The 26,469-nt window shown below is 36.3% G+C and overlaps 5 protein-coding genes and 1 long non-coding RNA gene across 8 annotated transcripts in view; 1 reads left to right on the top strand and 5 right to left on the bottom strand.

The window, feature by feature from the left end:
• Nucleotides 1-2,612: 2,612 nt before the first annotated feature.
• LOC143199462 (cytosolic non-specific dipeptidase) lies at nucleotides 2,613-5,070 on the bottom strand. The gene is made up of 6 exons (XM_076409298.1): nucleotides 4,627-5,070; nucleotides 4,213-4,333; nucleotides 3,683-3,913; nucleotides 3,419-3,623; nucleotides 2,926-3,256; nucleotides 2,613-2,867 (listed from the first exon to the last, which is right to left on the bottom strand). Exons 1-6 carry the CDS (start codon nucleotides 5,005-5,007, stop codon nucleotides 2,649-2,651), a joined length of 1,488 nt encoding a protein of 495 aa, XP_076265413.1. The 5' UTR covers nucleotides 5,008-5,070; the 3' UTR covers nucleotides 2,613-2,648.
• A 294-nt stretch (nucleotides 5,071-5,364) lies between these two features.
• On the top strand, nucleotides 5,365-13,032 carry ca (RCC1 and BTB domain containing protein claret). Its single transcript, XM_076409295.1, has 17 exons — nucleotides 5,365-5,642; nucleotides 5,708-5,844; nucleotides 5,899-6,212; nucleotides 6,263-6,423; nucleotides 6,479-6,743; nucleotides 6,823-6,987; nucleotides 7,057-7,280; nucleotides 7,669-8,061; nucleotides 8,121-8,367; nucleotides 8,420-8,685; nucleotides 8,746-8,915; nucleotides 8,965-9,089; nucleotides 9,159-9,429; nucleotides 9,486-9,667; nucleotides 10,557-10,746; nucleotides 10,811-11,016; nucleotides 11,077-13,032. Exons 1-17 carry the CDS (start codon nucleotides 5,524-5,526, stop codon nucleotides 12,289-12,291), a joined length of 4,650 nt encoding a protein of 1,549 aa, XP_076265410.1. The 5' UTR covers nucleotides 5,365-5,523; the 3' UTR covers nucleotides 12,292-13,032.
• Nucleotides 13,033-13,427: 395 nt separating this feature from the next.
• On the bottom strand, nucleotides 13,428-14,364 carry LOC143199466 (uncharacterized). Its single transcript, XM_076409301.1, has 3 exons — nucleotides 14,206-14,364; nucleotides 13,920-14,122; nucleotides 13,428-13,866 (listed from the first exon to the last, which is right to left on the bottom strand). The coding sequence occupies exons 1-3, from the start codon at nucleotides 14,240-14,242 to the stop codon at nucleotides 13,513-13,515; spliced, it is 594 nt and encodes a 197-aa protein (XP_076265416.1). The 5' UTR covers nucleotides 14,243-14,364; the 3' UTR covers nucleotides 13,428-13,512.
• Nucleotides 14,365-15,597: 1,233 nt separating this feature from the next.
• Nucleotides 15,598-19,083, bottom strand: LOC143199465 (uncharacterized). Its single transcript, XM_076409300.1, has 2 exons — nucleotides 18,788-19,083; nucleotides 15,598-16,944 (listed from the first exon to the last, which is right to left on the bottom strand). Exons 1-2 carry the CDS (start codon nucleotides 18,947-18,949, stop codon nucleotides 15,841-15,843), a joined length of 1,266 nt encoding a protein of 421 aa, XP_076265415.1. The 5' UTR covers nucleotides 18,950-19,083; the 3' UTR covers nucleotides 15,598-15,840.
• A 150-nt stretch (nucleotides 19,084-19,233) lies between these two features.
• On the bottom strand, nucleotides 19,234-19,846 carry LOC143199472 (uncharacterized). 2 transcript variants are annotated; one of them, XR_013006433.1, is made up of 3 exons: nucleotides 19,721-19,846; nucleotides 19,488-19,662; nucleotides 19,234-19,436 (listed from the first exon to the last, which is right to left on the bottom strand). It is a non-coding gene; the product is annotated as an uncharacterized LOC143199472 (long non-coding RNA). The 2 variants fall into 2 exon arrangements; XR_013006432.1 differs by having other exon boundaries at nucleotides 19,725-19,827.
• A 725-nt stretch (nucleotides 19,847-20,571) lies between these two features.
• LOC143199457 (uncharacterized) overlaps nucleotides 20,572-26,469 on the bottom strand; it is a 231,340-nt gene continuing 225,442 nt past the window's right edge. The window contains exons 19-22 of one of the 2 annotated variants that reach the window (XM_076409293.1): nucleotides 26,278-26,423; nucleotides 25,971-26,221; nucleotides 23,971-24,219; nucleotides 20,572-22,104 (exon numbers count right to left, since the gene is read on the bottom strand). In XM_076409293.1, coding sequence (XP_076265408.1) covers nucleotides 21,805-22,104; nucleotides 23,971-24,219; nucleotides 25,971-26,221; nucleotides 26,278-26,423 — 946 coding nt within the window. In that variant the 3' untranslated portion in view covers nucleotides 20,572-21,804. The remainder of the gene's footprint in view (nucleotides 22,105-23,970; nucleotides 24,220-25,970; nucleotides 26,222-26,277; nucleotides 26,424-26,469) is intronic. The other variant, XM_076409294.1, reaches the window with a different exon arrangement.

Raw genomic sequence — 26,469 nt, 5'->3', positions numbered from 1 at the left:
AATCCGATGTTAATCGATTACGCTGACGCGACGTGAAAATCTCGTCGAGAATAATGAAGGGATATTTGCGAAATCGATTTATGGCGTTTTTGGAATTCTTCTGATACCAATTAGTCGGGGGAACAATGGTGACAGCGGCGACCCGCCAGGAATGAGGCAGAAGGTGGAGGAACAGAGAGGCACGGAACGGAAAAGGAGAAGGGAAACCCGCTCTTCGGCAATTGTTTGTTGCATATATAGAAAACAAGCGACGAGCGTCATAACTCAGCGGCGGAATCGTGATCTAGCGACCCATAAGGTACCAGCGCCTCTTGGCAGGCCGTCGGCCACTATCACATGTTTCTTTTTGGTCGTTCTCTTTTTTTCGAAGTCTCGATATTTTACGTGTTTTCGCTATAGTGCGAGCAATATTTCAACAAACTATAGTATGAGCGCAAAAATAATTATAAAATTTAGTATATATTAAGCAGCGATATATATTAGTGGAAATATGAAGTATCAATGTAAACAGTCATTAAACAACCTAACCTAACTGTCAAGTTCACTGGATAAACAAAAAAAAAACTCTTTTTGGGCCTGACTTAACAGCTGAAAAGGTTTCCTTGCTGAAGTTGACTCAATTTATAGGAGAGGATTGCCCGTGAAGGCGCTTTATTTGGAGTATGATAACCTTTGACGGCTTGAAGAACCGCTTTTTGGGGGGATAGTCTTCAGGGTTACCTGAGTGGGAACGCCTCTGACAGGGATCTGATGTGGGATTGTTGGAAAGAGCTGAGGTTGCATGGAATTTCTTGTATAAGGAGAAAACGAACCGTCTTATTTCTGGTGTGTCAGTGTCCGATGAATTTGGGTATTTGTGACAAACCATGGCGCGTTCAGAGTTTGCCTGAGAAGTTTATTTTGCATTACCTGAAGCTTTTCCACTAGTTCCGGCCTGATAAACCGATACCAAATGTTAGATCCATATAACATGACGGGTCTGATAAGCAGCTTGTAAAGCAAAACTTTAATCATCGGAAACAATTTACTTTTTCTACGGATGGGAGATTTAAGCCCTGTGGCGACACCGTAGCCTTTGGAGATTGCTTTATTTATCTGTGATGACAATAGGAATCTACGGTCAAAGATGAGGTCGAGATATGTGGCTTTTTGGCGCCACGGGATTGAGATTTTTCCACTCTCAGCTGGTAGGCGCGGATGTCTCTCTGATTGTGAAAGATTATGGCCTGGGTTTTTTGGGGCTTGATTTGCAACGTCCAGAAATTTAACCAGAATTTGAATTTTTCACTGAGTGACATCTACAGAACGAGAACTGGTGAAGGAAGATGTGTCATCCGCAAAAGAAACTATTTACATCGCTGGTCTTTTATACCATTTTATAACAGCCCATCTACTTGTCGTTCTTCTTCTTTTCTACATACTAGGAATTGGTTCTTGTATAGACATGAATCATATTTAACATCATAACCTAATTGTCGGTTTTAGTTTCCAACCATTTTAAAATGGTAATTTTGTTGTCAATGCCCTGAAGAATGGTCTGGAGGACAAATATATCGAATAAAATAAGACAATCGGACAGAAACCCAGCTCAAACTCAGAGAGAACTTCTAGTGAGTTTAGCGCTTGATTAATCAATTATTTCCTAACATAGTATATATTCTGACTATCACTTGTTTAGATAGATGCAGATATATTATTATATTAAAACTAGCGACCCGCCCCGGCTTCGCACGGGTGCAATGCTGATACTAAATTAAATACACTACAGAAAAAATATGAACGTTGTATATAAAAACATAGCGGCCCGCTCCGACTTTGCACGGGCATAAAATATATATGCCTATGTCACTCAATGAAAACATGATTAAAATCGATCCAGTATTTTTGGTTCATTCATTACTGCCCTTGGCCTGCACGCATTAAATTTGGAGTAAAACAATTCTTCTTCCCCTATACTTACTATGAAGATTTCCTGCTATCTTTGGAATATCTAAATTCATACAATTTTTATTACATTACACATTTTTAAACGCAAATTTTAAATTTGTAATATCTCCGAAAATATTCGTTTAATTTACATGCTGTAAGGAACCATATTGATCTATATTAATTGCACACTGTATTTAAGGTACTTAATTCGATAAGGATTAATGCCGTATTGCTTAAAATAGCTTCGTAAATAAGCCATTTTCTCACGTAAAAAGTAAACAATAAAAATGGTTAATGTGGGTTATCCCTAAAAGATAAACATATACCATCACGGACTTTTTTGTAGACCTGTTTATGGTGCACAATACTGTAGTACATTAATTTGATCTAACTCGTAGGGTTAGGCAGCGTTTTTGCTAATTGCTAAATAAGCCTAAAAAAATAGGTTAATTTACGACATCACGTTAGAAACCTCTAAAATTAGCAATGTTGCCTTAGTATATTATGCATGTATTATACATATAAACCTTCCTCTTGAATCACTCTATCTATTGAAAAAAACCGCATCAAAATCCGTTGCGTAGTTTTAAAGATTTAAGCGCACATAGGGATATAGGGACAGAAAAGGCGACTTTGTTTTATACTATGTAGTGATATAATAAACTACAAAAAAAACAAGACAATAAAAATAAATAAAATTTAATAACAAACATGAAAGTCTAGTCTTGAATTGTCGCTATTTGAAATAAGTAAGCTGCGATGACCTTGGTGCCTTCGTAATAGTTCCTAGTCGAGATATTCTCGTCGACCTCTCCCGGATTCGAACCCTTGCACGAGAGCGGCATCATGACGATGCTCTTCTCCAGAACACGGTCTAGGATGGTCACCGCTTCGCGAGCTCTAGCCTCGCGGATCAAACTGGGATCTTCCTTGTAAATCTATGGGCCCCATCAATGAACCAAAGAGTATTCACACCATAACCAAACTGGTTGTTACCTGCATATAAGCCCTTTTGGCCGCATTGTAACAGGGAAGTTGGAAATTCTCGAACCATGGTCGTTTGGATGCAACTAGTTCACACTCCACCTCATTCTCCAACTGTAACTCTTTGGTAACATTTTTAACGTGGTTCTTGGTTATCTTCTCCACCTTATCGACGACCTGACGGGGTACAATTTTAATGGTAAACATTGCCTTGATTTTGCTGGAGTCCTTTTTCTCGCAAGTGCACTCTAACATCTCGTGGAGGTAAAGCGACGGCAGACGCCAGAAACTCATCAGCAGTTTCACCTTATCCCAGTTCTTCTTAAAATCGGGCAAGGAATCTCTAAGATCAGAAATGTTTGACAGAATATAAATTATTAAATAATGGTGGATGCGCTTTTGAGGAAATGGTGAATGCTCCAATCAGAAATTCTTTCAAAATAACAGGAGTTGCAACGAATATCTGAGTAAAATATATACAATTGTATTGAAATCGAGACAGTACCGAATATCATCCGCATCAAAATCTTTGATCCTCTCGTAAACTTTCTCTTCGTCCGGAGTGATTTGCTCGACGTATTCGCCAAAATTTCTAATCAATATATGTTCCTGGTCGTCCACCAGCTGAGCAAGAATCTTCCTCATGTCTTCCTTGATGTCACTTTTGGAATGTTCAGTTTTTGTGATCGATAATTCGAAATGAAGAAGGCCTACATATTTTTCACTGAGTTACACCCCTTGGGTTCTATCAACCCTCGACGATTCTTACCTACGCACCCATAACAGAGACAAGGATGTTTCTCTCCAAACCACTCGGATTCACACACCACCACATTATAGACATCGTAGAAAAAGTCTTGTACTCTGGTCGGCAGGAAAGCGGACAGTCCCATGCTATTCTCGTGGTTCATAAACTCGATAATCAACTTGATATTGACAGGTAGATCGATATTCGATCCTTGAAAAGCTTGAATGACATGAAACCACATCATCACCGGACCTAAGTGATATAACAACTACAGAAACATAAATAAAAACTAGTAAAATGAGTAATTATCTTAAGTAAAAAAACATGGATCATTAAAATTATCCATACATTATTTGATCATAACTTACATGTAAATTCATTATTTTTCAGTTAAATAAATAAAAAAAATTATAATACTACATATTTAAACTACAGATGGCGCCGTAACTTAAATATAAAACAACACTTTTAACATTGACAACCTTAGACATGGCCTTCTGTGAAATATTGACTAAGCTATCAATATAAGGGTCATTTTCGTATTGTTTTACCTTTGCCACAAGAAGTACCACAGCCGTAATATTTTTTATTTTTGCTAGTTAACGTCCAAGGATCACTTTGCCATTTCGAATAATCGGGTTCCGGTACGTCCAGGTGCAAATAAACCGCGACCTGAAATTAACAATGCAAAAATTGCCGACAAACCATGACTCTCAGTAATCCATGTGCGCTTTATTCATATTTAAGCGGCATCTTTACTAGTCTCACTGCAGTCGATTAATATGTATATCATGTATAAATTGTATTCGCATATCTGTACGTACTACAATATTTGGATTATTTATGAACAGTTGGTTTGAATGTTAAACAACAAACTCTGCCGATTAAAAATACAATCTCAATGAGAAATATGTTTAGATGCAAAATCAAAGGTGCCTTGGCGATGTCCATAAAACTAAACTTACAGTTTTCTTTTTAGAATCATGGCCCAGGGAAGCCAGTATCACTGACGGTATCCGTATTTTATGGCCTTCCAAGTCGTAATGGCCGATATTGAAGCATTCGTACTTCATATTCAACCGATTCAACCAATTTTCAGTGAAGTGTATGGTCTTTTGAACTTCATGTCTGTATTTATACCGTCCACTTATCGATTTAAATTGCACTATCTCGGCCAGATCATCCAGGAACTGATTCCTGTTTGAATCCACGTACTGCAACACTTTCAACAATTCCGGCTGAACTTTTATTTTTTTGCTATTTCTTGCTTCGTAATATTCCCCGTACACGGCGTTTGTTGTTCTTGTTTCGCTATGTTCGGTTCGATATGTATGCGGATAAACCATGTTATTTGACTATTCAATCCACATAAAAGACGAATAAAATCCACAAATAACGTATTGACAATAAATGACACTTCTCTAATACCAGCAGTTTATTAAAAACGTTTTAATTACGGTCCTGTCCTTCACTTTTAATACTTATATCGCCATCTGTTAAATGTAGTTAAAACAGGTAGCACAACAGGATAGAAAACCAAAAATACAATGAGACGATTTTTAATTTATTCTTTAAATTAAAGTAAATTACACATAATCATATTAAGTGTTGCGATATTTTAAATATTTATAATTTTATAATAAAATTTAGAAATACAGATTTCTGTACTAATTCTAATTGTCAATTGTCGTCGATCAGATGATAATGAAGTTTGAAATATCAAAACAAAAAAAATGACTGTCCACCAAGAACTTTTTTAAAACAAAAGTAATTATTACCGTAGTGCTAAATTAAACCAAATAGTTATGATTGTACATAAGCGATTTTAAACTAAGTTTCTCGATAATTTTTTTAAATTAATAATGGCACATACTTTCACACAGGAATTATTCGAATTAAAACCCGTAATAAAATCAATAGACATAAAATTATGCACGCAAAGTAGAAATGGAGTTAAACAAATTCTAGCTTTAGTCACAACGTAAGCCGCATGTTTAATGAAGTTATTTTCGTGTCATCCTTGAAATATTTTTGTTTTTTATGTAGAACCAATGAAATAGTACTTTATTATTGTTATGGGGAACTGCCTCCTGTTTTGAAGAGGATACCATGGATTGGTGACAGCAGCAAAGATATACAAGCAATATGTTTTGATTCAACTGCTACATGGTTATTGATAGTTTGTAAGATTGTCTCTGATTTTGTTAAAAGTTAATTTAGAAACATGCTATTTTTAGGTTTGGATAGTTCTCTCTATATTATTCCAGCCCTTTATATTGTAGACAAAAAACAAAAAATTGATTGCAAATGGTCTTTATCAGACATAACTCACTTTCCAAAAATATCACCCTTGCCAAATTTCTTGCCTACCTGCTGCATTTGGTGGCAGACACTTGAGTGTAATCAAAACGCTCTTGTGGGTTTTGACTGTGGCAATATCATTCTAGTCAGTTTAACAGATGGAAGAGTTTTGGGTGGTTGCACTATCCCAGAACCTGTCAAAAAATTACATCTCTGTTTAGATAATATCAAGGAAGTAGTTTCCCTATTGGTAATTTAAATTATTAAAAAATAACAGATATTTTATTTTATTTTTTTCAGGTTACAGGTGAAACTGAGCGCCAATGGCGTCTCATATTGGAACACCATTCAAACGGGTACACATGGCCTTCAGATAACACGAATCCACAATCAGAAGAGTCGGTCAGATCCAGATTTTACACCCTCAAGCAGATGGGTGTCGATAAATTGGTCTCCCTGCGGTACAAATTATCATAATACATATATCGTAATTTATTATATTTTCAAAAATTTCAGTCAACGTTTGGGTGCGCGCAAGGACAGTCAGAGCGATACAACTAGCGAATCGTCATGTTCTGAAACCCAATCTGCGCTGGGCCTGTACGACCATCCTGAATCAGTTCAAGGGTCTAATCAGTTGATAAAATCAAGCCCATCCAATACGTATCCCACATCGGAACTGGAGCTGATGCCGCAGATGGCCGATACTATTTTCATGTCGCAAAATTGTAAGAACAGGAATATCTTCACCGCTTTATATAAAACCACAGGTTTACTAACGGTAAGAATGAATCTTTGTGTTCTCAATTTTTCCAATTAACTGTTTCAAATAATCCCGACACCTTGCTGGTACTTTTCAGGTACATGCCTCTGATATTGATACTGCACCGATTTCTGTATACAGACTTTTACCCCAAACATCATCTCTGGTTTTGACTGACAATCTAATATATTCTTTGAATGATCTTAACACTGTCTCGGTTATAAGTTGCAACTTATCCGAGTCCCGTTTAGAAGGAGAAACAGTAAGTACCACCATAACTCGCCCACTCAACATACACATACACACAAGACTGTTTGATATCATTTTTAAGGAATTCAATGAGGATGCTTTAGTTGCTCAGTTTTCGATCCCAAACGAAAAAATATTGAGCCTGTATAAAATAGTCGATATGGCCGTGGATTCTGTACCCCATAAGATGTACACCAAGAATAAATTTTCGAACAACAAACACAAAAGCGATCTGAGCTTCCTGAAGCCTGCTATCGATACTTGCCTAGTTGTTACGGACAAATCAATTTACCGAATGTATATCAGGTAAACAATGAAGTTTATAATACAGGGATCGTCGAAATGTAGTAGGACGGAATTTTATAAAAGTTCATTAATAGTCTTGACAGGTTTGATGGAAGGATATCTGGGTAGGTGCGAAGCTATTAAAATAGTTTTAAAACATGTGGAGTTTAAGAACAAAAACTGTTTACTTAAATTTACTTGAAAACTATTTTATTTTACGACTTGTTGAATCGATGCTCTACATTCTTTAAATAATTTAGAGTTTGAGTTTTGAAAGAAAAATCAGAAAATAAATTCTATTGTGATTAACCAAAATCATTTACATCCATCATTATAGCGAGAGATTCGGTCCTACAACTTTCCCAACGATCTTTGTGTATGATCTGGTCACTAAAACAGATGGTTGTAGGAATCCGCCAGTACAGAGGTTTATAGAGTATGTGACGGAAGAAAACGATCTGGGAAAGGCCGAGAAATTATCGTACATCTTCAATTTCAACCTGCAACAGCTGTTCGAGCATTGCGGTGATCTACTCGTGTGCAGAGGCGCCTATCACTCAGGAATAATATTGTATAAACAGGCGAAAGTGCACTTGTTGAAGAGAGTTTTAAAATTGGCCGTGTCGGCGGATTGTCGAACCCTTCTCAAGTTCGTGCACCTATGTTTAAGCGCTAGCCGAATCGACATGAACATAACCACTCGAATACACATCGGTAACGTTGCGGTTATGGCCTATGTGGAGTTATTGTTGAGAAGCAACACCAGTGAACATATAAAAAGTAATAATACCAAAGATTTCATGTAAGAAAAATTGTATCTACCCTGTTCGTGTAGTAATTTTAACGAAAAATATCCGGCAGGAATTTTCTCGTACACGAATCCCACTTCGATCCGATCTTGGCTGTGAACATGGCCTGTCAAGCAGGTCACTGGAATATAGTTAATCTCCTGTCGAAGAGCCGCGGACTGCAAGCCGAAGCGGTCGTGGCCTTCGGCAAGATCCTCCAAAACAATTTCATCCCGAATCCCTCGAGCCTGGACTTTCTCTACGCCTTATCCGAACCGACCCTGACCCAAAGCTATTTAATATTGCCCCAAAGCGCGCAAGTAAGTCCTACTCCAGCTATTCTCAACCGACCACTTCACTATAATGTTTTAGATCATCTATCAATATATACGAGAAAACGGCGATACGTTTCCAACGGACATACTGAAGCGGCTGGTCATTCAACTGGATCCCAGTCAGCCATGCGTCGCGCCGTTCGTCAAAATGATCTATTACAATAACAAGGGGAACTCAACCGACACCAACTTTGACTCCACCGACTTTGAGACGTCAGATATGTGCAGCATCATCGTAAAAGACTTAGTTGAAACATTCCTTTGCATAGTGACTAGTTTGATAACCAGAACAAGAAAATTAAGGTCAGTAGAGTTTTTCTGAATAGTACACCCAATCTGAGGTACAATATTGATATTTTTCAGCTTCGATTTGAGCCTATTAGAGACCATGGTACCTGAGACTAGACGTGATAAGAGTGATGTTATTAATAAGTTGCCTGATTTGAAGTTGTTAAGTTGTGGATATGAACATGCCGCTGTTATTAGAAATAATTCTGTATATACTATGGGTGTTGCTGTTTCCGGTTGTTTAGGTAATGTTCAGTCTAGTTGAATTACAGTATAATTCAATGTTGTTAACAGGTATAGGTCCAATGTTAACCAGTACCAGCCGACCTAGGTTGGTAAACACCCTCCTCGACTTGAAGGTTACGCCTCTGTCAGTGAGTTGTGGCAGGAAACATACATTGTGCGCCACGGATTCGGGGGTAAGCAAATATTTACAGAATCATATCGTTAACAGCCTCTAAAAAAAATATATATCGTAAATCTTACAGGTGTTTGCGTGGGGTTCGAACACTTACGGTCAATTGGGTTTGGGACCTTATCTTCAGGAGACTCCTTACCCTCAGCTACTGACGACCATCTCCTCGTTAAAGATCGTTGATATAGCCGCGGGACAGTACCACAGCATAGCCTTGACTCACACCGGTAAAGTTTACACCTGGGGTTGGGGTATACACGGCCAGCTAGGCCATGGTAATTGTGATAACGAATATTATCCGAGGTTAGTGAAGTTTGACTCGCCGGTCAAACAGGTATCGGCAGGTAAGAGTGATACAGCCCGAACAAGATGCGTTAAACAGCCTTTCGTTTTACAACAGGTCATGCCCACAGTTTGATATTAACCTGCGATGGAAAAGTGTACGGATTCGGATCTAACGTCTTCGGACAACTGGAGAACTGCCACATAGAGTCGAAGAAGAGCACCAGACCTACCTGGGTGGTGATCATGCCGGATATGTACGTTCCCATCGAGAAAATCGCTACCGCTTATTTCCACAATGTAAGTGAACTTGCACTGATCGCAAATACAAATAACACAGATACTGGTTAAATTTTGGATCCGAACAGATATTGTTTGATGTCTTGAACTCAGGTCTTCAATCCGTGTTTCAAGATTGGTTCTAGTTTTCGAGTTAGCACATGGTGTCAGCACTCTGCTCTTATAATAGCTGACGACGTTGTATTAAACTACATTTGGAGCTTGTTTTTTATTCTGTGATTGTGCCTGTGATGATGAAATTGTTTTATAAACGCGCGAATAATAAAGCTGTACAAGTGGTCACTTGATGAAAATGTATACTTTTCATTTTCTGTACCAACGTTATAGAGAGAACAGAAAATTCATGTAGATAATTGCCTTTATTTTCGTCGGTAGAAATGCAAAAATATAGCAGAGTAGAAATAGATCAGTGTCGAAGCTGGTTCCAAGTACAGACAGTGATCCAGTGCCAATTTGTCCAGGTAGAAGTACAAAAAATGCTTTTGGAAGAATATCATTTAATTTATCAATAAATATTATTAGATTATCACAAGATTTGAGCTTGAATGCCTCTCAAAATACATTTTCTGTACATACATCTTGATTTTTTCCCACAAAACTTGGACGACACAGGATTTTGGGATGAAGGCATGATGAGTACTGTTGGATCATAATGCGTGAAATTGGTCCCAAGCAGTATAAAGGACTCCATTCGACTTCCCTTTGTTCTCTCTCTGTGTTCATTCGGGATTTATACTTTTTATTTCCGTAATGTCAATAAATATAACGAAAACTGGAACCAATTTGCTGATTCGGATTCAGACGCCCAATTTACCTTATAAACGGTTTCTTTTTGCTCAGGTCCAAAACCGTACATATTTGTATAATCAATAACTTTATATTAACATAGATGGCTGTGACAAGTGAGCATAGAGTATTCATGTGGGGTGCTAGCCCCGAGGAAGTGCGATGTTTCCAACAGAGAAACAATAGTCAGAAACAGAACGGCGGTAGTGTAGTTACTTCAGCGGAATCTTGGAAGACCAGTATCCAGATGTACCAGTCCCAGACCAAAAGAACCATTAAACAAATAGCTGTGGGTATGTGAGAAGCGAATAAAAACGATCTCGATCCATCGTTGCATTCACTCGCCACTATTTTTAGGCTATCGCCATTGTGCTATATTGGACCAAGGAAGGATATACTGGGGTAAAAACAAAGACGATGAACTCTCCCAGCCCAACTTGAAGGATCCATACGAAGGAGTCATGGGACATAGGTTCACGCATGTCGCCTGTGGACTCGATTATACAATGGCCATAGATCACACTGGTCAGCTTTTAGCCTGGGGCACACCGGCTATGATCGAGGTACAGTTAACTCCTCCCTCTCCTCGCTCTTTCTTAAATTAATTCTCATCATATTTCCAGACTATTTTGGGAGTTTCCATGAACTTCATGCGGAAGAAGCAAGAGGATCACGTGATAATGGTGAAGGGTACTAAACGAGCTTTTAGAACCGCTTACAATCATCCGATTTCTAATAATCTGCCCATTGAAATATCAGTTCTTCCAGGATTAAGATTTACCTATAATCAAATAAACCACAAGGTCCTGCTATCCAACAAGTACTGGCCCTATTTTCTTATGGAAGCGGAAGGTAACGACATGAAGAAACTCCTGAAGGTTAAGAAAGTTTATAAGCAAGATTTCAAGAATATCTATAACGTGCCAGATGTGAATATCGGTCAGAAGACACTGCATCATACTATTCAGGCATTCCTGGAGTTGTACGATGTGGAGAATGTAATTAAGCGAAGCACAGACATGGACGATTATCAGACAGCCAGTAAAGTTTCATATCTACACGGCCACTTCGTGGACAGTCTCGGTTTCACCGTTGAGGCCTTCAAGAGACACATCGCGAAAATGGACGTCGATCTAGCTTCGCTGTTTACCTGCAAGGACTCGTACGACCTGAAGGAGAAGGACCAGGGCGTAGAGTTGATCGTCAAGTGCCTCAAGCCGGAGAGCGACAAGGAGAAGAGCAGCAACTGCAGCTCACCGGCCAGGATATTGAGCTCGAGCTCGTCCTTGGACAGTCTACGTCAGTTCGGCGAGGAGGGAGGCCTAGAAAGTCCCTGCGAGAGCGACATCCACCAGAACATCGCCAACTACGTGCAGTCGGTGAAGAAATCGGACCAAAACGTGCCCCGTCTGGCCGAGAGCTACAAGGACCTGCTGGCGGAAAAGATGGCGATGGAGCGACGCATCGAAATCAAGAACAAAAAGGCAAAGGAGGTGCTAGATCTCGCCTCGCACGTAGTCGAGTTCTACATTAAAAAAGTATATCAATCCGAAAACCATATCCTGATGCAGAACATTCTCCTGAAGAGTATCGAGTTCTGGCTGTACCACAACCTACCAGTGCTGGTCCTGGAGGATATATTGTTGAAGAACCTAGATAAGTACTTCTACCCACTCTCCATATTGTTATTCTGCAAAAACTTCGAGGAGGACATGGAAATCAAGAAGAACGAGGACGTGAGAAGCCCTCTGAATTCGTCAGTGTTCCTTAAGGAGTTCTCTACTAAGTTCTGTCTTCATCTGTGCTCCATGGTACTAGAAAATGCAGAAAAATCGTAAGAACCTTGTTACTCGAGCAATATCTCGAAATATCCTCTAACTTAATGTTAAAGTAGACTGGATTTTTTTCATAGTTTCAGAGATTGGGTTTTTGAATCTGATATTTTATTTTATATGGTTTAATTCGGGCATGTAGACAGTGAAAGCTGATGATTTATTTGTGTTATTTTGTTTTTAACAGGGTATTGTTACTTATTGAAATTAAAAGATGTGTCGCTCCTGTTTCCTAGCCTGGGATCATCTTCCTGTCACGGATGTCGTAGTTTTTGACTGACTGTTGTCTGCGACACACTTCCTTAAATAATTTGTTTACGTTATGTAGTTTAACTTTTATTTATTTTTTTTTGTTTTGAAATACTGTTTTATATCTAGTGACCCGTTATATAATTCCTCCCCTGAATCAAGCTAGTCAAATATAGGATATGATAGTCTTTTGTTATCCAATATCAACTTATTTACAGTAGGAGTACGTTTTCACGCACAATAATAATTCATACGAACATATATAAAGTTTCAACTAATCATAGTTATTCATTAGATTTTTCCACTACCGACCCTTTGCCAAAGCTTTCTTCTATAGAAATCCTTTATTTTTCCCCTGTACGTAACACTGTTCAAAACCTGGTGATTAACACGATATATATTTTGTTCTTTTTGACCTTAATGACGAAGATATTTTTGTAAACAAATAACATGTACATGCTTTACTTTTGCTTATAAAATAAATGTTTAATATTTCAATCGGTACTGTTTTTTTTTGTTTTCAATCCTAACACATGACCAACTGAAAAGCTACAAACAACTATTATCGAAATACAAGCTGAACAGAAAAATGACGCATCAAAATAAATCAGTGTGTGTTGATATGTAAATCAACAAATCGTCCTGTATGGAATTATAGCCAAATACCGTGGCGTGTCCCTTGATGTTAAAATGGTTATTAAGTAAATAATACTCAGCCCTGCCAGTATATAATAAGATAAGTAATTACCTTATACTAATCAAATAGAGATTAAAGATATCCATACATCGAATTTAAGTTCTGAATAAAAAAGTCACAAAACAGAAAAAGGCATACTTTATTTTATTTATGAGATAAAATGGTGTCGAAACAAAATTCAAAATAAAGAAAAAAGTCTTGTCAAAAACAATTTAATGATAATACATTGGTCGGATTATTTCAATATAATGGTCAATAATGACCATAATTTAACAATACTTTCACTCCGCTGTTGGTTTGGGTGTTTCTTCTGGATTTCTGTCAAGAAGAGCATGATAACTTTTTGGATACCTGCTCACTAGTCTATGACGATCTGGTTCTGGGCGATATCGATTTCGTGGCTTTTTCTTCCAGCTGCGTGGCTTTGGTACTTTTTTAGCAGACCAGAGAACTTCTCCGGCAATCATGCCCAGCGGGTAAGCATGTTGGATCTCATAGGGCCCATATGGAACAAGAAAGTTAGTATCACACTTATCATCTGCCAAAAATTTTGCACATATTTGATCTACATGAACATCTTCTAATCTCTGAGATAATGGAAGAATATCCTCATAGATATCCTCATCTTCATCTAACTAAAAGAGAACCACTCACTATATCAACATATAAATTAATGGTATTAAGTCACCTTAAAATCAGAATTAAAATCCTCATTTTCTAGATCATCTGCATGCTGCAAAAATGCATCATCTGCATCATTATCTTCACATACTGGTTTCTTTGTGGTAGTCAAATTTGGAGAATGGCAGTTAACGGCTCTATCCGCAAAAGGTTTACGAACAACACCAGTATTTGAAGCATCTGGTTTCCGAACTACGTTACTAGCAGAATCTGAAAAAAGCTAATATCTAAATCGGCCAAACCTTGCTACAAGCATCAATAACAAACGGGTATTTATTTAAAAAATCACCTACTTTCGGATTGAAACAATCGTGAAGACAAAACACTCATCTTTCTTGGGAATTATGAAATAAACTCAAAGTTCGCACTAGAACCTAGTTATTATACTGCTAAAACTACTAGCAAAAAACGACAAATACTGGAAACTCAAATGTTTGTTTTTATTGACAATATTTGAATATTTTCATATGATTTTAGGGAACAGCGCCATTTCTCTCTAACCAAGGGCAAAAAGAGATAGAGTGATTATTGACGTAAGTTTTAAATAAATTAAATAATTGATTTTTGTTAGTGGAAACATTGATTTTTAGTAAATGACTGATTTAAACTAAGGAAGAGATTTATTTTCGTTAGTAATTTATGTGGTTTTAGCTTGACCGTCTCAACACTAATCTTGCACAATCTGCGGAAGATTTCATTTATATTTACATGTTTTGTATACACTGTAATAAGTAGTAATATAATACATGAAAAAAATACTTTTAGGCAATCTATATGATTTAATAATTAAATAATAGTAATAAAAAAAATTAACTAAAGGAAATTTAGTTTTTTTTAAGAAGAGGTTTTAGGACTGATTGTTAATTTAAAATTATTTAAAATGAACTGTTTACCACAACACAAAAAGACAGTAAAAATTAAATACATTGCCTTTAAACGAATGCACAAGATGAAAATCTAGCATTTTTGTTCATGAGACAGATAATTATCGTAAACGACTATACTACCGCAATTACCCTAAGCTTAATGCTATTTTAAGTTAACTAATTTTTTATGTACATGTTACATATTATATGTAACATATCACATGTTACATATTATATGTATTACATATAATATATTTAAATTTTGTTATGTTTGTGTATAAATATAGGACATTTGTTGTTATGATGTTATTTTTATAGTATCTAAATGTAAATTTTATTTTCCAGGATCTGAAGGTCCAAATAGAATTAATTATTTTCAAAGTGTTCTGTTTAGAAACAGTTTGAAAAGTAAATAATGATAAACTTCAGGTAATCAGCAGTTGTTCAGCCCACGTTAGAATACTCAAAAATAATTAAAAGTAAGTACAAATATAAAATATTTTTAGAGGAATTAAATTGAGATGTTTGAAAACTAAAACTTATAACACCTATTCCTCCACAGGTGCTTCACGCTGATAAGAATCAGAGAGTACAACACAAAAAAGACTAAGACATAAGTGTATGTGTAGGATTGCAAAAGACAAAAATAAAAAATGATTCATGGCAACATATAATATGGATAGTGTCCGATTAAGTACCTATAAAAATATGTACATGTTTACTGACTATATTCAGTAAATTCAAATATTGTATTTTTAAGTATATTATAGACAAATAATTTTTTATGTACAATTAAAAAATAAGGTATTAGTTGTCAGATTAGATGTTGTTGTTTTGATGTATTTTGAAAATGTTTTGTACAAATGTTAACTGGGTTTAATTAACTGTTTAATTTTAATTGTATTACTGCCATTATTAGACAAGGGTATGATGATGAGTAAAATATAATAAATAAAATTACAGGTAACTAATAAAATTATTGGTTAGAAGAAGGAAAGTATATTATGGTTATTTTGCAAATATTAATATATTTCAATTATCTTTATTGTAAGAACGGGTTAATTATTTGTTTTCCGATGGAATTGCAGGAAGAGTGCTGGCACCACCGTCAGCTATATCCATATTTTTAAAGTTCTCCAATTCCTCGTCGATGTTTTTCATCGCAGGATCGTTTATCAGTTCGTCATACTCCTCAAGAGTCGGGGGATCGGCTCCTACCATACAACCTTCTGGGCTCAGGAAAGGCTTCAGCAGGCGAGTGTTATCTTCGCGACCTGTCGATCGGAATTGCTCCCTGGGCTCTTCGGTGGCCAGGAGTTCGTCCTCGAACACCATCGGCTTGGTCATCTCCTCGTACTCCAGCCGGTTCTCTTCTGTCACCTTCTCGTCCAGGTCGGAATTGTCCGACATCAGGTACTTGTCGGGATCGGGAGGCAGTCTCTCAGGGTCCACCAGCTTACGATTATCGGTATACTTGCGGTATATGGTCCGTAATTCGGGCTCTTCTTCTTCGATTTCGGGTACGTTATAGTCGAGTGTATCCAGTTGCGCCTGGAATTCCTCCTCGCCTATGGTCTCGAACAGCTCCCGCTCGTTGATGATCCTCTCCCCCTCGTCGGTCAGCCACGGAGGTCCCGCGTCCTCCTCCGCGCGCCTCGCCAGTTCCTGGTGCTGCATCGCAGTCAGCGTGTCCGCGTCCTCCAGCACGCCCGTTTCCTTCGCGAGTTTCTCCTCGACCTTCTGGAAGGCTTCCTCGTCGGGCTTCGGCGAGAACGGCCTGGGCTTCGGCTTCTTGGCCTTGGGTTTTCTCACGGCGGCCGCCAACTTCTTCTGCTTCATCGCCGCCAATCTCCTGGGGTTCGTCTTCTTCTTGCGCTCGTACTCCTCCTCGTCGTATTCGTCGTCGAATCCGCCCTTGGAGCGGTCGCTCTTCTTCGGCCTGCCCCGTTTCCTTAGCTTTTTCTTCACCTCCATCTCGATCGGGCCCCTCACCGCTTTGAGGGACCGGCGGGCCCTCGACTTCAGATAGGGTAGGATCTCCTCGTCGGCCAGTGGTAGCGATCTCTCGTCGGCGAGGGCGGCCTTGTCGTCATCGGCCAGCGGTGCGTCTTCGTCGTCGGCCAGGTGGTCGTCTTTGATGAGAGTGATCCAGCTCGTTCCGGCATTCTAAAACAAGAACGAACCCCAGTCATTAGAAAAAATACATATTCAACCGTAGTGGCTGTTTCTGGAGAATTTCAACCGGTAGTCGGAAAACTTCGGTAGTTTCCGCCTGATTTTGCGACGTTGCCATTTACGAGCAATCAAGAGCTCCAATCCAACTCAGTCTCTGTTTTGTAAGGTTAAGAATTTTGTTGTCTATTGTTTACTCGTTCTTGTGCTGTTCATATTTTGATTATAAATACTACGTAATAATGCATCGATTTGTGAATATTGTCAAAAAAGCAGTTGTGGTACATTTTATCTGAACAGACATGTGAGGTCGTTCCATTCAGGTGCGTATCCACTCAATTATTATTTTAATTTTGCAAATTTGATTCAGTTCTGTACAAAATTCATTATATTTTAGGCTATAGTTGACCCCGAAAAAATTGAGCAAGAAACATTGAAGTTTGGCTCACTTGAAGATTTCATGGCATAATCGATCAGTACTTCATAAGTGTATTCTAGAGTGAGAGGTGAGAGTATTTAAAATCAGATAAATATCTGATTGCAGCCAAACTAGTTGCTAAAATTCCATTAGATGCTATATTGGATGAAACACGAGTTAACTTAAGTAGTGGCAATTTAAAAATATTAGATTTATTAACTCATAAATATTTATATAATATCTATCAAGCAAACCATTTGAAATCCACAGGTACAAAACGTAAAAGTCATGCTACAAGTGTTGAAGCATGTGTATATCAGGTCAAAAATAAAGGTCGTGTGTTATATAAGCCACAATATTAGTTTCTATGTACCCACCTTATGAAAAGATAATATAAAATGTTAAAAGATTATAGCTATGAGTATATACATATATATTCTACACATTAGGGGCGTCGGCCGCCGAGAAAAATATCGATATTTTTTATGATATGTTTCTACGCTATATGATGCTATATAAAAATATTGATATTTCGGGCCATATAAATACGGATATTATTTAAATATTTCAAAAAGTAGTAATATTTTTAACAAATGTTTAAAATTACGTATTAAAGTGCACTGAACCTTATTAAACCCGTATTAAAAGTAATTAAAAGGCTTTTTATTATATTACAAACAAAACATAAAACTCAAATATTTACAAATAAGCATAAAAGCATTATTTCAAGGTCGAAGTTAGGACGACAAAACGGAAAATAGCGACTAAACTAGTCTATATTAAGTAGTCGAACCGAAAATAGGAACTCTCTAAAGTCGATAGTAAATACTAAATTAAACGAATAGTCAATTACCACACAGTCCATAGTTCCTAACGCTCTTTATAATATTTGCTGGTTTATAATATTAAAATAGCGTTTTGAAAACTTTTAACATGTTCCGACGATTCAGACAGCATTCTGCCTTTTTAGCTGCTGTAAAATGAGAAAGAAAACTCTGCTCCGAGAGAACACGAATTTTACATTTTTGCAAACTGCATTTTCCAGTCATCAAAATTTATAATGCAACGTGGCCTTACCAAATTTAAATTCTTGTTGTTTATCTTGACACTGACTAATGTAAATAAAATAATGAAACAAAAATAACGTTATGAAATATAATTTATTATAACATTACAGTAATCTAATGCATATTTATTGAAGGACTTAAACTACATTTAATTAAACAGCCACAATAGTTTGTTCATAAATCGAATTTTATAGACCGATTTGATTACATGCTTTTAATTAGAATAATGCCAATTAGTAAAATAAGAACAAAAAAAGGCTCCTAGTTTAAAAGGGATCAATACGTTAGACAGTGTTCATGACGCGCATTGGCTGTTTTACTGGACGTACTGTATATAAAATGCTAAAATTACCTTAAAGTAATCGAATATCTTGGTAGTCACACCTTCCAAAGGAGGTTTTATCGAGTGATCATTGTTTTCCCTCTGAGCGACATCGGAGGCTTTTTTCTGGGTCTTGTTTATTTCGTCGGTGGGTTCTGAATCACCGATGGTGTATAAGAGGTTGCTGATCATCTCAATTGATTCAACATCACTCAAACGATACAAAATCGGTCACTGTTATCCAATATATATAAATTTTAGAAACGATTTCTTTCTCGTCCATACCGGTCCTTATAGAATCAATATTTAATTTTCTGCGATTTAAGATAAACAATTGTCATAAAATAAGACTGAGGCAATTACGCTGAAGGACGCATCAGTAGCTTTAGGCTTACGAAACTTTTACCCGAATTGATTTTGGTTTAATTGTTATATGCAAAAAATAGAAATGTCGATATAAAGACTTTTGAGGGTGATATACTCATAAGAACTAATGGACCAGACCACCTACCTATGGAATGAGACACAGTTTCGATTTTTAGGAATTAAACATTATTCTCTTTAACTTTTTCTATTAATCTTCAAATGGTCTAGCTGCCTCATCATCACTAGTTTATATACAGGTCAATTTATTTAAATAAGGTACAAGTAACACTTTATTCAATAAGTGCGGGCCTACCTAAAACAATAAATTCAATGACATAGTATTATAAAAAAAGATAAATAATACCAGACACAGAGTAATTCTCTCGCATGAAAACTTTCGGTTATATGTTGCAGCTCGAATGGAAAGTTCTGTCGCACCCAGCGTACTTGCCATACAGTAATACCGCTTCATCGTAATTGTCAGGCTGACTACTTACCAGACAGATAAAAATGTAGAAAACGATTTGGTTTAAGACATCCTGTATCGATTTTTCTCATTAAATTGCCTTATAAAGTGAAGAAATGTTCGGAATATACCTACGTCGTGATTGTAAAACTTGGAAATCAATCGATGGATTTACTTGAATTTTTTTATAATCTTACATTTCAACAGTAAAGTTGTTTTTATATACTTTTTATTTCCAAATGTCAGCGCAAACGAACATCTAAAACGTTTTAGATTAACTTATAGCCATATGTTATTTTTCTATGCTTATAGCTTGTCAAGTTAGGTTGGCATGGTAACGCTTACCACGCCAACTTTCGTTATGGGGATGTCATAAACTTGAAAGGGGTCATTCTAATCGGTTTACAAGTTTTATATAGAAGCCCACGAAAGGTAGGTCTTTAATACGACTTCAAGGATAAAAAAATTAGTTAGAATAACAATGAAATTACATTCGACAAATAACTATATCGTCGCCAACGTTGATAATGCTGGGAAAATCTATATTTAACCGTTTTATTCTACAACCGACGGGAACCGTCACTGTCACTATATTTGACATTTTTTTAAAATTAAAACTTTCCTCTTTGACTGACAGTATATATAAATATTTTCGGTATATATTTTTTATACTCTCAAATATTAAAGCCCAATTAGAAAGCCATTATATTATTTAAAAAAGATAAGTTGATTATACTAATTACTTAATCACTCACAACCAAATTAATTTATTTTATTTTGGAATTGTGTGTATACTCCAATTCTGATAATAATATCAGAGTAAGCCATGGCGAAACGGGGACTGTCAAGTAATAAATGTGTTTTAAATGTAAATGTACAACTTTTCAATTGAACTATATTTTATTTGCGTGTGTATTATTTTCCATTAATTTATTCTTTTTATATAGTGGATGTATGGTTTAAGGAAACAATGAAACAGCTATGATTTCAAATGTGTTTATATGTCCTGAAATAATAAATTCACAATAAATAAAATAGAAAACTAAAGGTAAACACAATAATAAAATTTTTCACATAAAACAAATCTTAAGTAAAAAAATGTGAAGTATACATTTAAGTAGATCGGAAATAATCCTACATCTATATAAATCATAATATTGATCAGAAAATAAACTTGTGAAGGGATAATGTAATGTAATTGGGCATAAATATATATCGATTAACAAAAAATTGCAACACATATATATGTTAATGTAAAAAATGCTAATATATTTTAGCACCCGGCTACAAGACTCGTCCATAACCTCTTTTTTTTTGTTTGTTTTGAAAGTATATACAGTATAAGTGCATTGCAATCACATCAGCACACCTAAGCAGTAGAAAAGCTTAACTTAGGATTATATTTTTTTTCACGTTTTTTTCCGTATGATTTTTTTTGTTAATACTAATATATTATCAGCAACTTGTAAAAACGTAAAAACGCTTTAAAAAATTATAGCGACTCTGCAAACTACCACATATGAAATATAGTAATAAATTGTATAAATTCAGTAACTACTATTAATAGTAGAGAATAACTTGGGGGGTGTGGGGTGGCGAAGTGGGCTGCGCCGCCCCTCTTTCCTATATAAAAGACTCTTAATATTGGAAAATATATACTTTAAGTACCGCTATCGATCGGTTCATCAAATGTTTTCCAGAACCTCCATAGAAGCAAGAGCAGAGAACCCATTCACATTGTATCCTTCATCACGAACATTTTTTAAACGCGATTTTAAAAACAAAGTCCATTTTTACGACCGTTCTCCAACTTCGCACTAGTCGTGTGGCATTTAGGCCTAAATCATCGACCTACACCTAGCTCGATTCCAATTCTTGAATAAATTAATTCTTAACGATATAATTTTACATGACGCGCGCGCCTCTTAACTCGACTTAAAGAAAAAACAAAAATAACACAGCTCATTGACGCAGTTAAGGGGGGAGCGGCGGTCACGAACTCTCTTGGCATCCGAAAAGAATGAAATGCTCTTGTCGAAAATTCGCTTCCCCTCGCGAGGGCGAAAAGGACGCAGGAACGATTTTATTTTCTTTATTGAGTGTGTGTGTGTTATATATTTATATATTAGAAAAGACGTAAAAAAATATGTTAGTACCATCACCAATCCGTCGCAGACCTAACATATTTTTCGATTCAACAAAGCGGCGCCTGGACTCAATCTGCCGGGGTGGCTTGTGTCAATTGGTTGGGGACGTCGTCTAGGAGCTTGTTGTCGATCGGCGAGTTGTCCTTCAGCAGGCTGTCGGTCCCGACCACGTTGTTGGTCACGATGGTGATCTCCTTGATCTCTTCCGTGACGCTGGCCGGCGCTATCCCGTTCTCCTTCGGTTTTTCCACTTTGGTCGTCTTTGTCTTCGTCAGAGTCTTGACCTCGCCTGGTTTCTTGGTCAGCGTTGTTTTGGTGGTGGTGGTGGTACTGGTTCTAGTGGCGCCGGATGGTCGTTTTGGTAATGCCTAATATAAAAATAATGATTAGTTGCGAAAAACTTCAGTGGTGGCTATTTCTGGAGAACCCCAACAGGTAGCTTTTGCGACGTTGGCAATCGAGAGGAGAAATCTAATGTACAAGAGCCATTTTGGCTTTGATCCTGGTACTGGAAGGTTTTGTTGTTTGTATGTTATTTGTTCCTGTATCATTCATATTTTGATTACAAAATGATGTATATGTGTAACCACTTCATTTTTATTTTTGGATTCAATTCTATACCAAATTCATTATATTTTAGGCGTTTTTTTTATAACATAGTTGGACCATGCGAAAGTAAAAGCACAGCTCGTTGAGAATATAGTTAATCCAACGCATTACATTGCAATGAACACAATGTAATGATTGCTTGAACATTCTTAAGGTTAGGGGTTAATATTTTGGTAAGAACATTACTACTTCTAAATTTAATCGATCAGAAATTAATAAGACTGTATCAAAGGGTGAGAGTTATAAAAATCAGATAAAAATATGATTGCGGCCAAACTAGCTTTAAAACTTCCATGGATGCTATATTGGATGAAACACGAACTAATTTAAGTAGAGGCAATTTGAAGACTAGATTTTTAAACTCATAAAGGTTTATATAACATTCAGCAAGCAAACCAATTGAATTCCATAGATACAAATGTTGAAACGTGGAAAAATGAGATCCAAAAAAAAATAGAAAATAGAGTTTTGATAGGGATATAATTGAATTTTGTTTGTTAAACAATGTAATCGAAGATGAGACATTGGACAATGTATTAAATTAATATGTGTTTGAGGTGCGTATAATAGTATTGATATATTATGGTGTTATGGTAAATATGACTAGGTGTTTGTGGAGTAGTCCTAAATGGGATATCAGATAAAAAAAAGGGTGACGAGAACTATCTCATTGGATGGTGTGGAAAAAAATTTATCGCATATTTTTTCTAGAAGTATAACTTTGATTTGTAATATTAATATATATATATATATATATATATATATATATATATATATATATATATATATATATATATATATATATATATATATATATATATATATATATATATATATATATTATAATATTGAAATTAAATATTTAGAGAAGGTTTCACATATATTTTTTATATTATACATATATACGTATAATTTACAAGAACTGGCACTGTTGCAAATTCAAATATGCGCCGGCTAGGATCTTCCAAAATTAGACTCTTGTCGAAACAACCATTCTTTTCTTACTTCTAATATTTTTGCATAATTATTTTGTTTCTTTATAATTTTGTTCCAAATAAAAGGAAAACAAAACATTTTCGGAGAGTAGAATATTATGATCTAGCGCTATTTAAAGCTTAAATATATTTGAAAACTTCAAAAGAACAGAGATCAACAAAGACCAAGCGGAACGAGACAACTAACTCCCTTATATATATATAGTTTTATGTACAAATGCTCTAAGCATCAAATGAATAACATTAAAATGCTTGTTGTGAAAAATGTAGGGCAATAGATATTTGAACAAATAATTTGTTGAAAAGGATTTTCTGTGGACGAAATGTTGATACTTTCTGAAGGGTAGGGGCTATGGGAGAAATTCGTTTCATTATATTTTAGTCTCCATTTTACTTCCTCGAAATTAAGTTTACAGACTGATGAATGACCAACTTAGTTTACACTCCTGTCTGAGGACAATCACAACTACAAACAATAACACACATACATTCACAACCAATCGACCAACCACTCACTATCGCAGTAGGAGGATCGTCCTGTCATCTTGACCACTGCGGCTACCAAGCCGACGGCAGAAAATTTGGTAGAAAATAACACGAAACCTATGTTAGAAAAAGAGAACTACCTACTTTCTGGGTTTCTGTCTTCTTCACGGTAGTCGTTTTGCCACCGGCGACTGAGCTGGTCGTCGTTCGGCTCGTTGTCGTACGCGAAGCCGTTATCTTATTAGCGCTCTCTTTGTTTTGCTTTTCTACATCCGCGCTTTTGGTCACAGTCTTTGTCAGAGGCACTTTTGGCTTAGGTGATACGCTGGTGAGCGTCCTAGGTTTGGCAGCGGTGGCTGTCCTTGGAGATAATGCGGTACTGGTGGTCGTTGTCTGCAAAGCGAGTAGTTCGATTATGAGCTAGCGGGAGAGCTGGGCAAAATGCATGCTTTGCTTCAATTAAAATAGAAATTACAAAATACTATCTTGGACGTATTTAAAATACAAAATACAGTAACTAATAGGCATATTAACTATTTGATATTCAAAATACAAATTAGAAAATACAGCCCAGCCCACTAACCAGTACACGAAGAATTTCCTCCCATGAACACTAGAGATTTAAATATACTATGACACAGTCTTTTGTTAGGGAACGCATATATATCTGTGTTATATTGTATGAACACATTTTTAGTGTTCCAGGGTGTTAAGCGCTTTTATCGTCTAGGAAACTGACCCACTCTAACTGTAGTTTTGATCACTATTCCTGTCCCTACACAATAAGATCATTATGTTCTTTACTAGTATTCCTGCTCCTGTTACTCCCAGACATTTTATAAGGGGCCTTGTAATTTTCTGAATTCTTTGCATCTCATTTGTCGTTATAACTTCTGGCAACCATCGAATCTAGTAACTAGGGTGGTAGCACGACGCCAATATGGTTTCATTTATTTCAGATGACAGTTTAAAAAACTTCGTCCTAAGCTCTCTTTTAGTTGTGATACAACAACAGTAAAATGCTTCAAATTGCAATCCTGCAGCATATCTAGTCTGGTTCGTACAGACCTTTAACTAGGCAGAAGTTTGCCAAAGTAACAATTGTTTTCCCTGTAATTAAACTAGGAGATCTCTTGGTCTAATATAAAGGTACATAATCAGACATATAAATAAAGAAAGCATTGACATTTGACAAATAAATACACTGTCTTGCGTCGCGACAAAGCTGATATATTTAGCGGTCGCTATATTACTTCGCAAAGCTGTCGAATCTATTCAAAAAAACAGTGAATTCACGTCATCACGATATGGAACCTACTGTCTATTTTATTCTAAAAAGAGATACAATGCTGCCTGATATATCGATATATTTTTTTTTTAAATTACATATATATTTCTTAAACATAAAAAACTATTTAATTATTTCTAATAAACCATTTAAATTGGTACTTAATAGTAATATATATTGCAAAAAAACATGGATATATTTTTTTCTCAATATTTTTTCCAATGGCCGACACCCCTAGTTAGGAAATGTAACCGAATCAGCCTACAAAATTCGCCTGGATTGATAAATGATAAAAATGATAAATGACAAATGCCTGCAAAATTCTTCGAAATAGTTATAAAACGGCAAACAACGCTACTTTGGCGCTTTGCTTGGTTTGATAAATTTCAAATTGTGTCTATATTCAGTTACTTCGAATAGGAACGATATATATATATATATATATATATATATATATATATATATATATATATATATATATATATATATATATATATATATATATATATATATATATATATATTATTAGATTCGATTTTTATGTCAAAGCACTGGAATGAACTAAAACTCAAAGTTGATTCGGCAACATTGGGAGGTTTTGACGTCATATATTTAGATGGCGTGAGTTCACTGTTTTACTGAAATGAATATAGTAGGATGCACCCATTAATAATATTGTTAAATGTATTTTGTAGCCATAGGATGTTTGATATATTAACTATAAAATACGCTGGTATCAGACAATTGATTTACAATAATATAAATATAAAATACGTCTTTGCATTTCAATTAGAAATAATTCAAAAAGAGTTGGGTACCTAGATCCAGCTTTGGTGCTACTTTAAAATCAACGTACCTTCGTGGCGGTAAGTGTACTACTGGAGGTTTTATTTAAAACTGTAGTGGTCTTGCTGCTGCTAAGGGTCGTTCTTGGCTTAGCAGCCGTTGTCGATGTCGCAGTCTTGCTTGCAGTTGGTCTTGGAGCTGTCGTCCTGGGTGCTGTTGTTGGTTTGGGTGCGGTAGTTTTCGTTGTGGTGGTTTTGGTTGCAGGCAGGGAATGCCTGGCGGTCGGTTTCGTAGCCGGGGCTTCTGTGGCTGGTTTTTTCTCTGTAAACCCATCGAATTTCAATATCACGTAACAAATTAAAACGAACACAACATACTAATTAGTCTCTGGGGTGATTTCACGTCGCCGTTCGTGATTGGTTTCCTTTCAGTCGATTTTGGAGCTGTGGCGGTACTTGGTTTTGGAGAAAGTCTCGTTGGTGGGGCCGCGGTCTTGGTCGGTCCTACGTTGAGCCTTGAGGTTCTGAGGAGACATGTCATAAAACAATCAGATACGCTGGTTTATCCCG

The sequence above is a fragment of the Rhynchophorus ferrugineus genome, unplaced genomic scaffold (genome assembly GCF_030347505.1).
Source record: "Rhynchophorus ferrugineus isolate W39M unplaced genomic scaffold, kcgeb_rfMv2 rfM7, whole genome shotgun sequence".
NCBI classification, from domain to species: Eukaryota; Metazoa; Arthropoda; class Insecta; order Coleoptera; family Curculionidae; genus Rhynchophorus; species Rhynchophorus ferrugineus.
The sequence above is the reverse complement of the archived record's forward strand: the minus strand, read 5'-3'. Positions and strand labels throughout refer to the sequence as shown.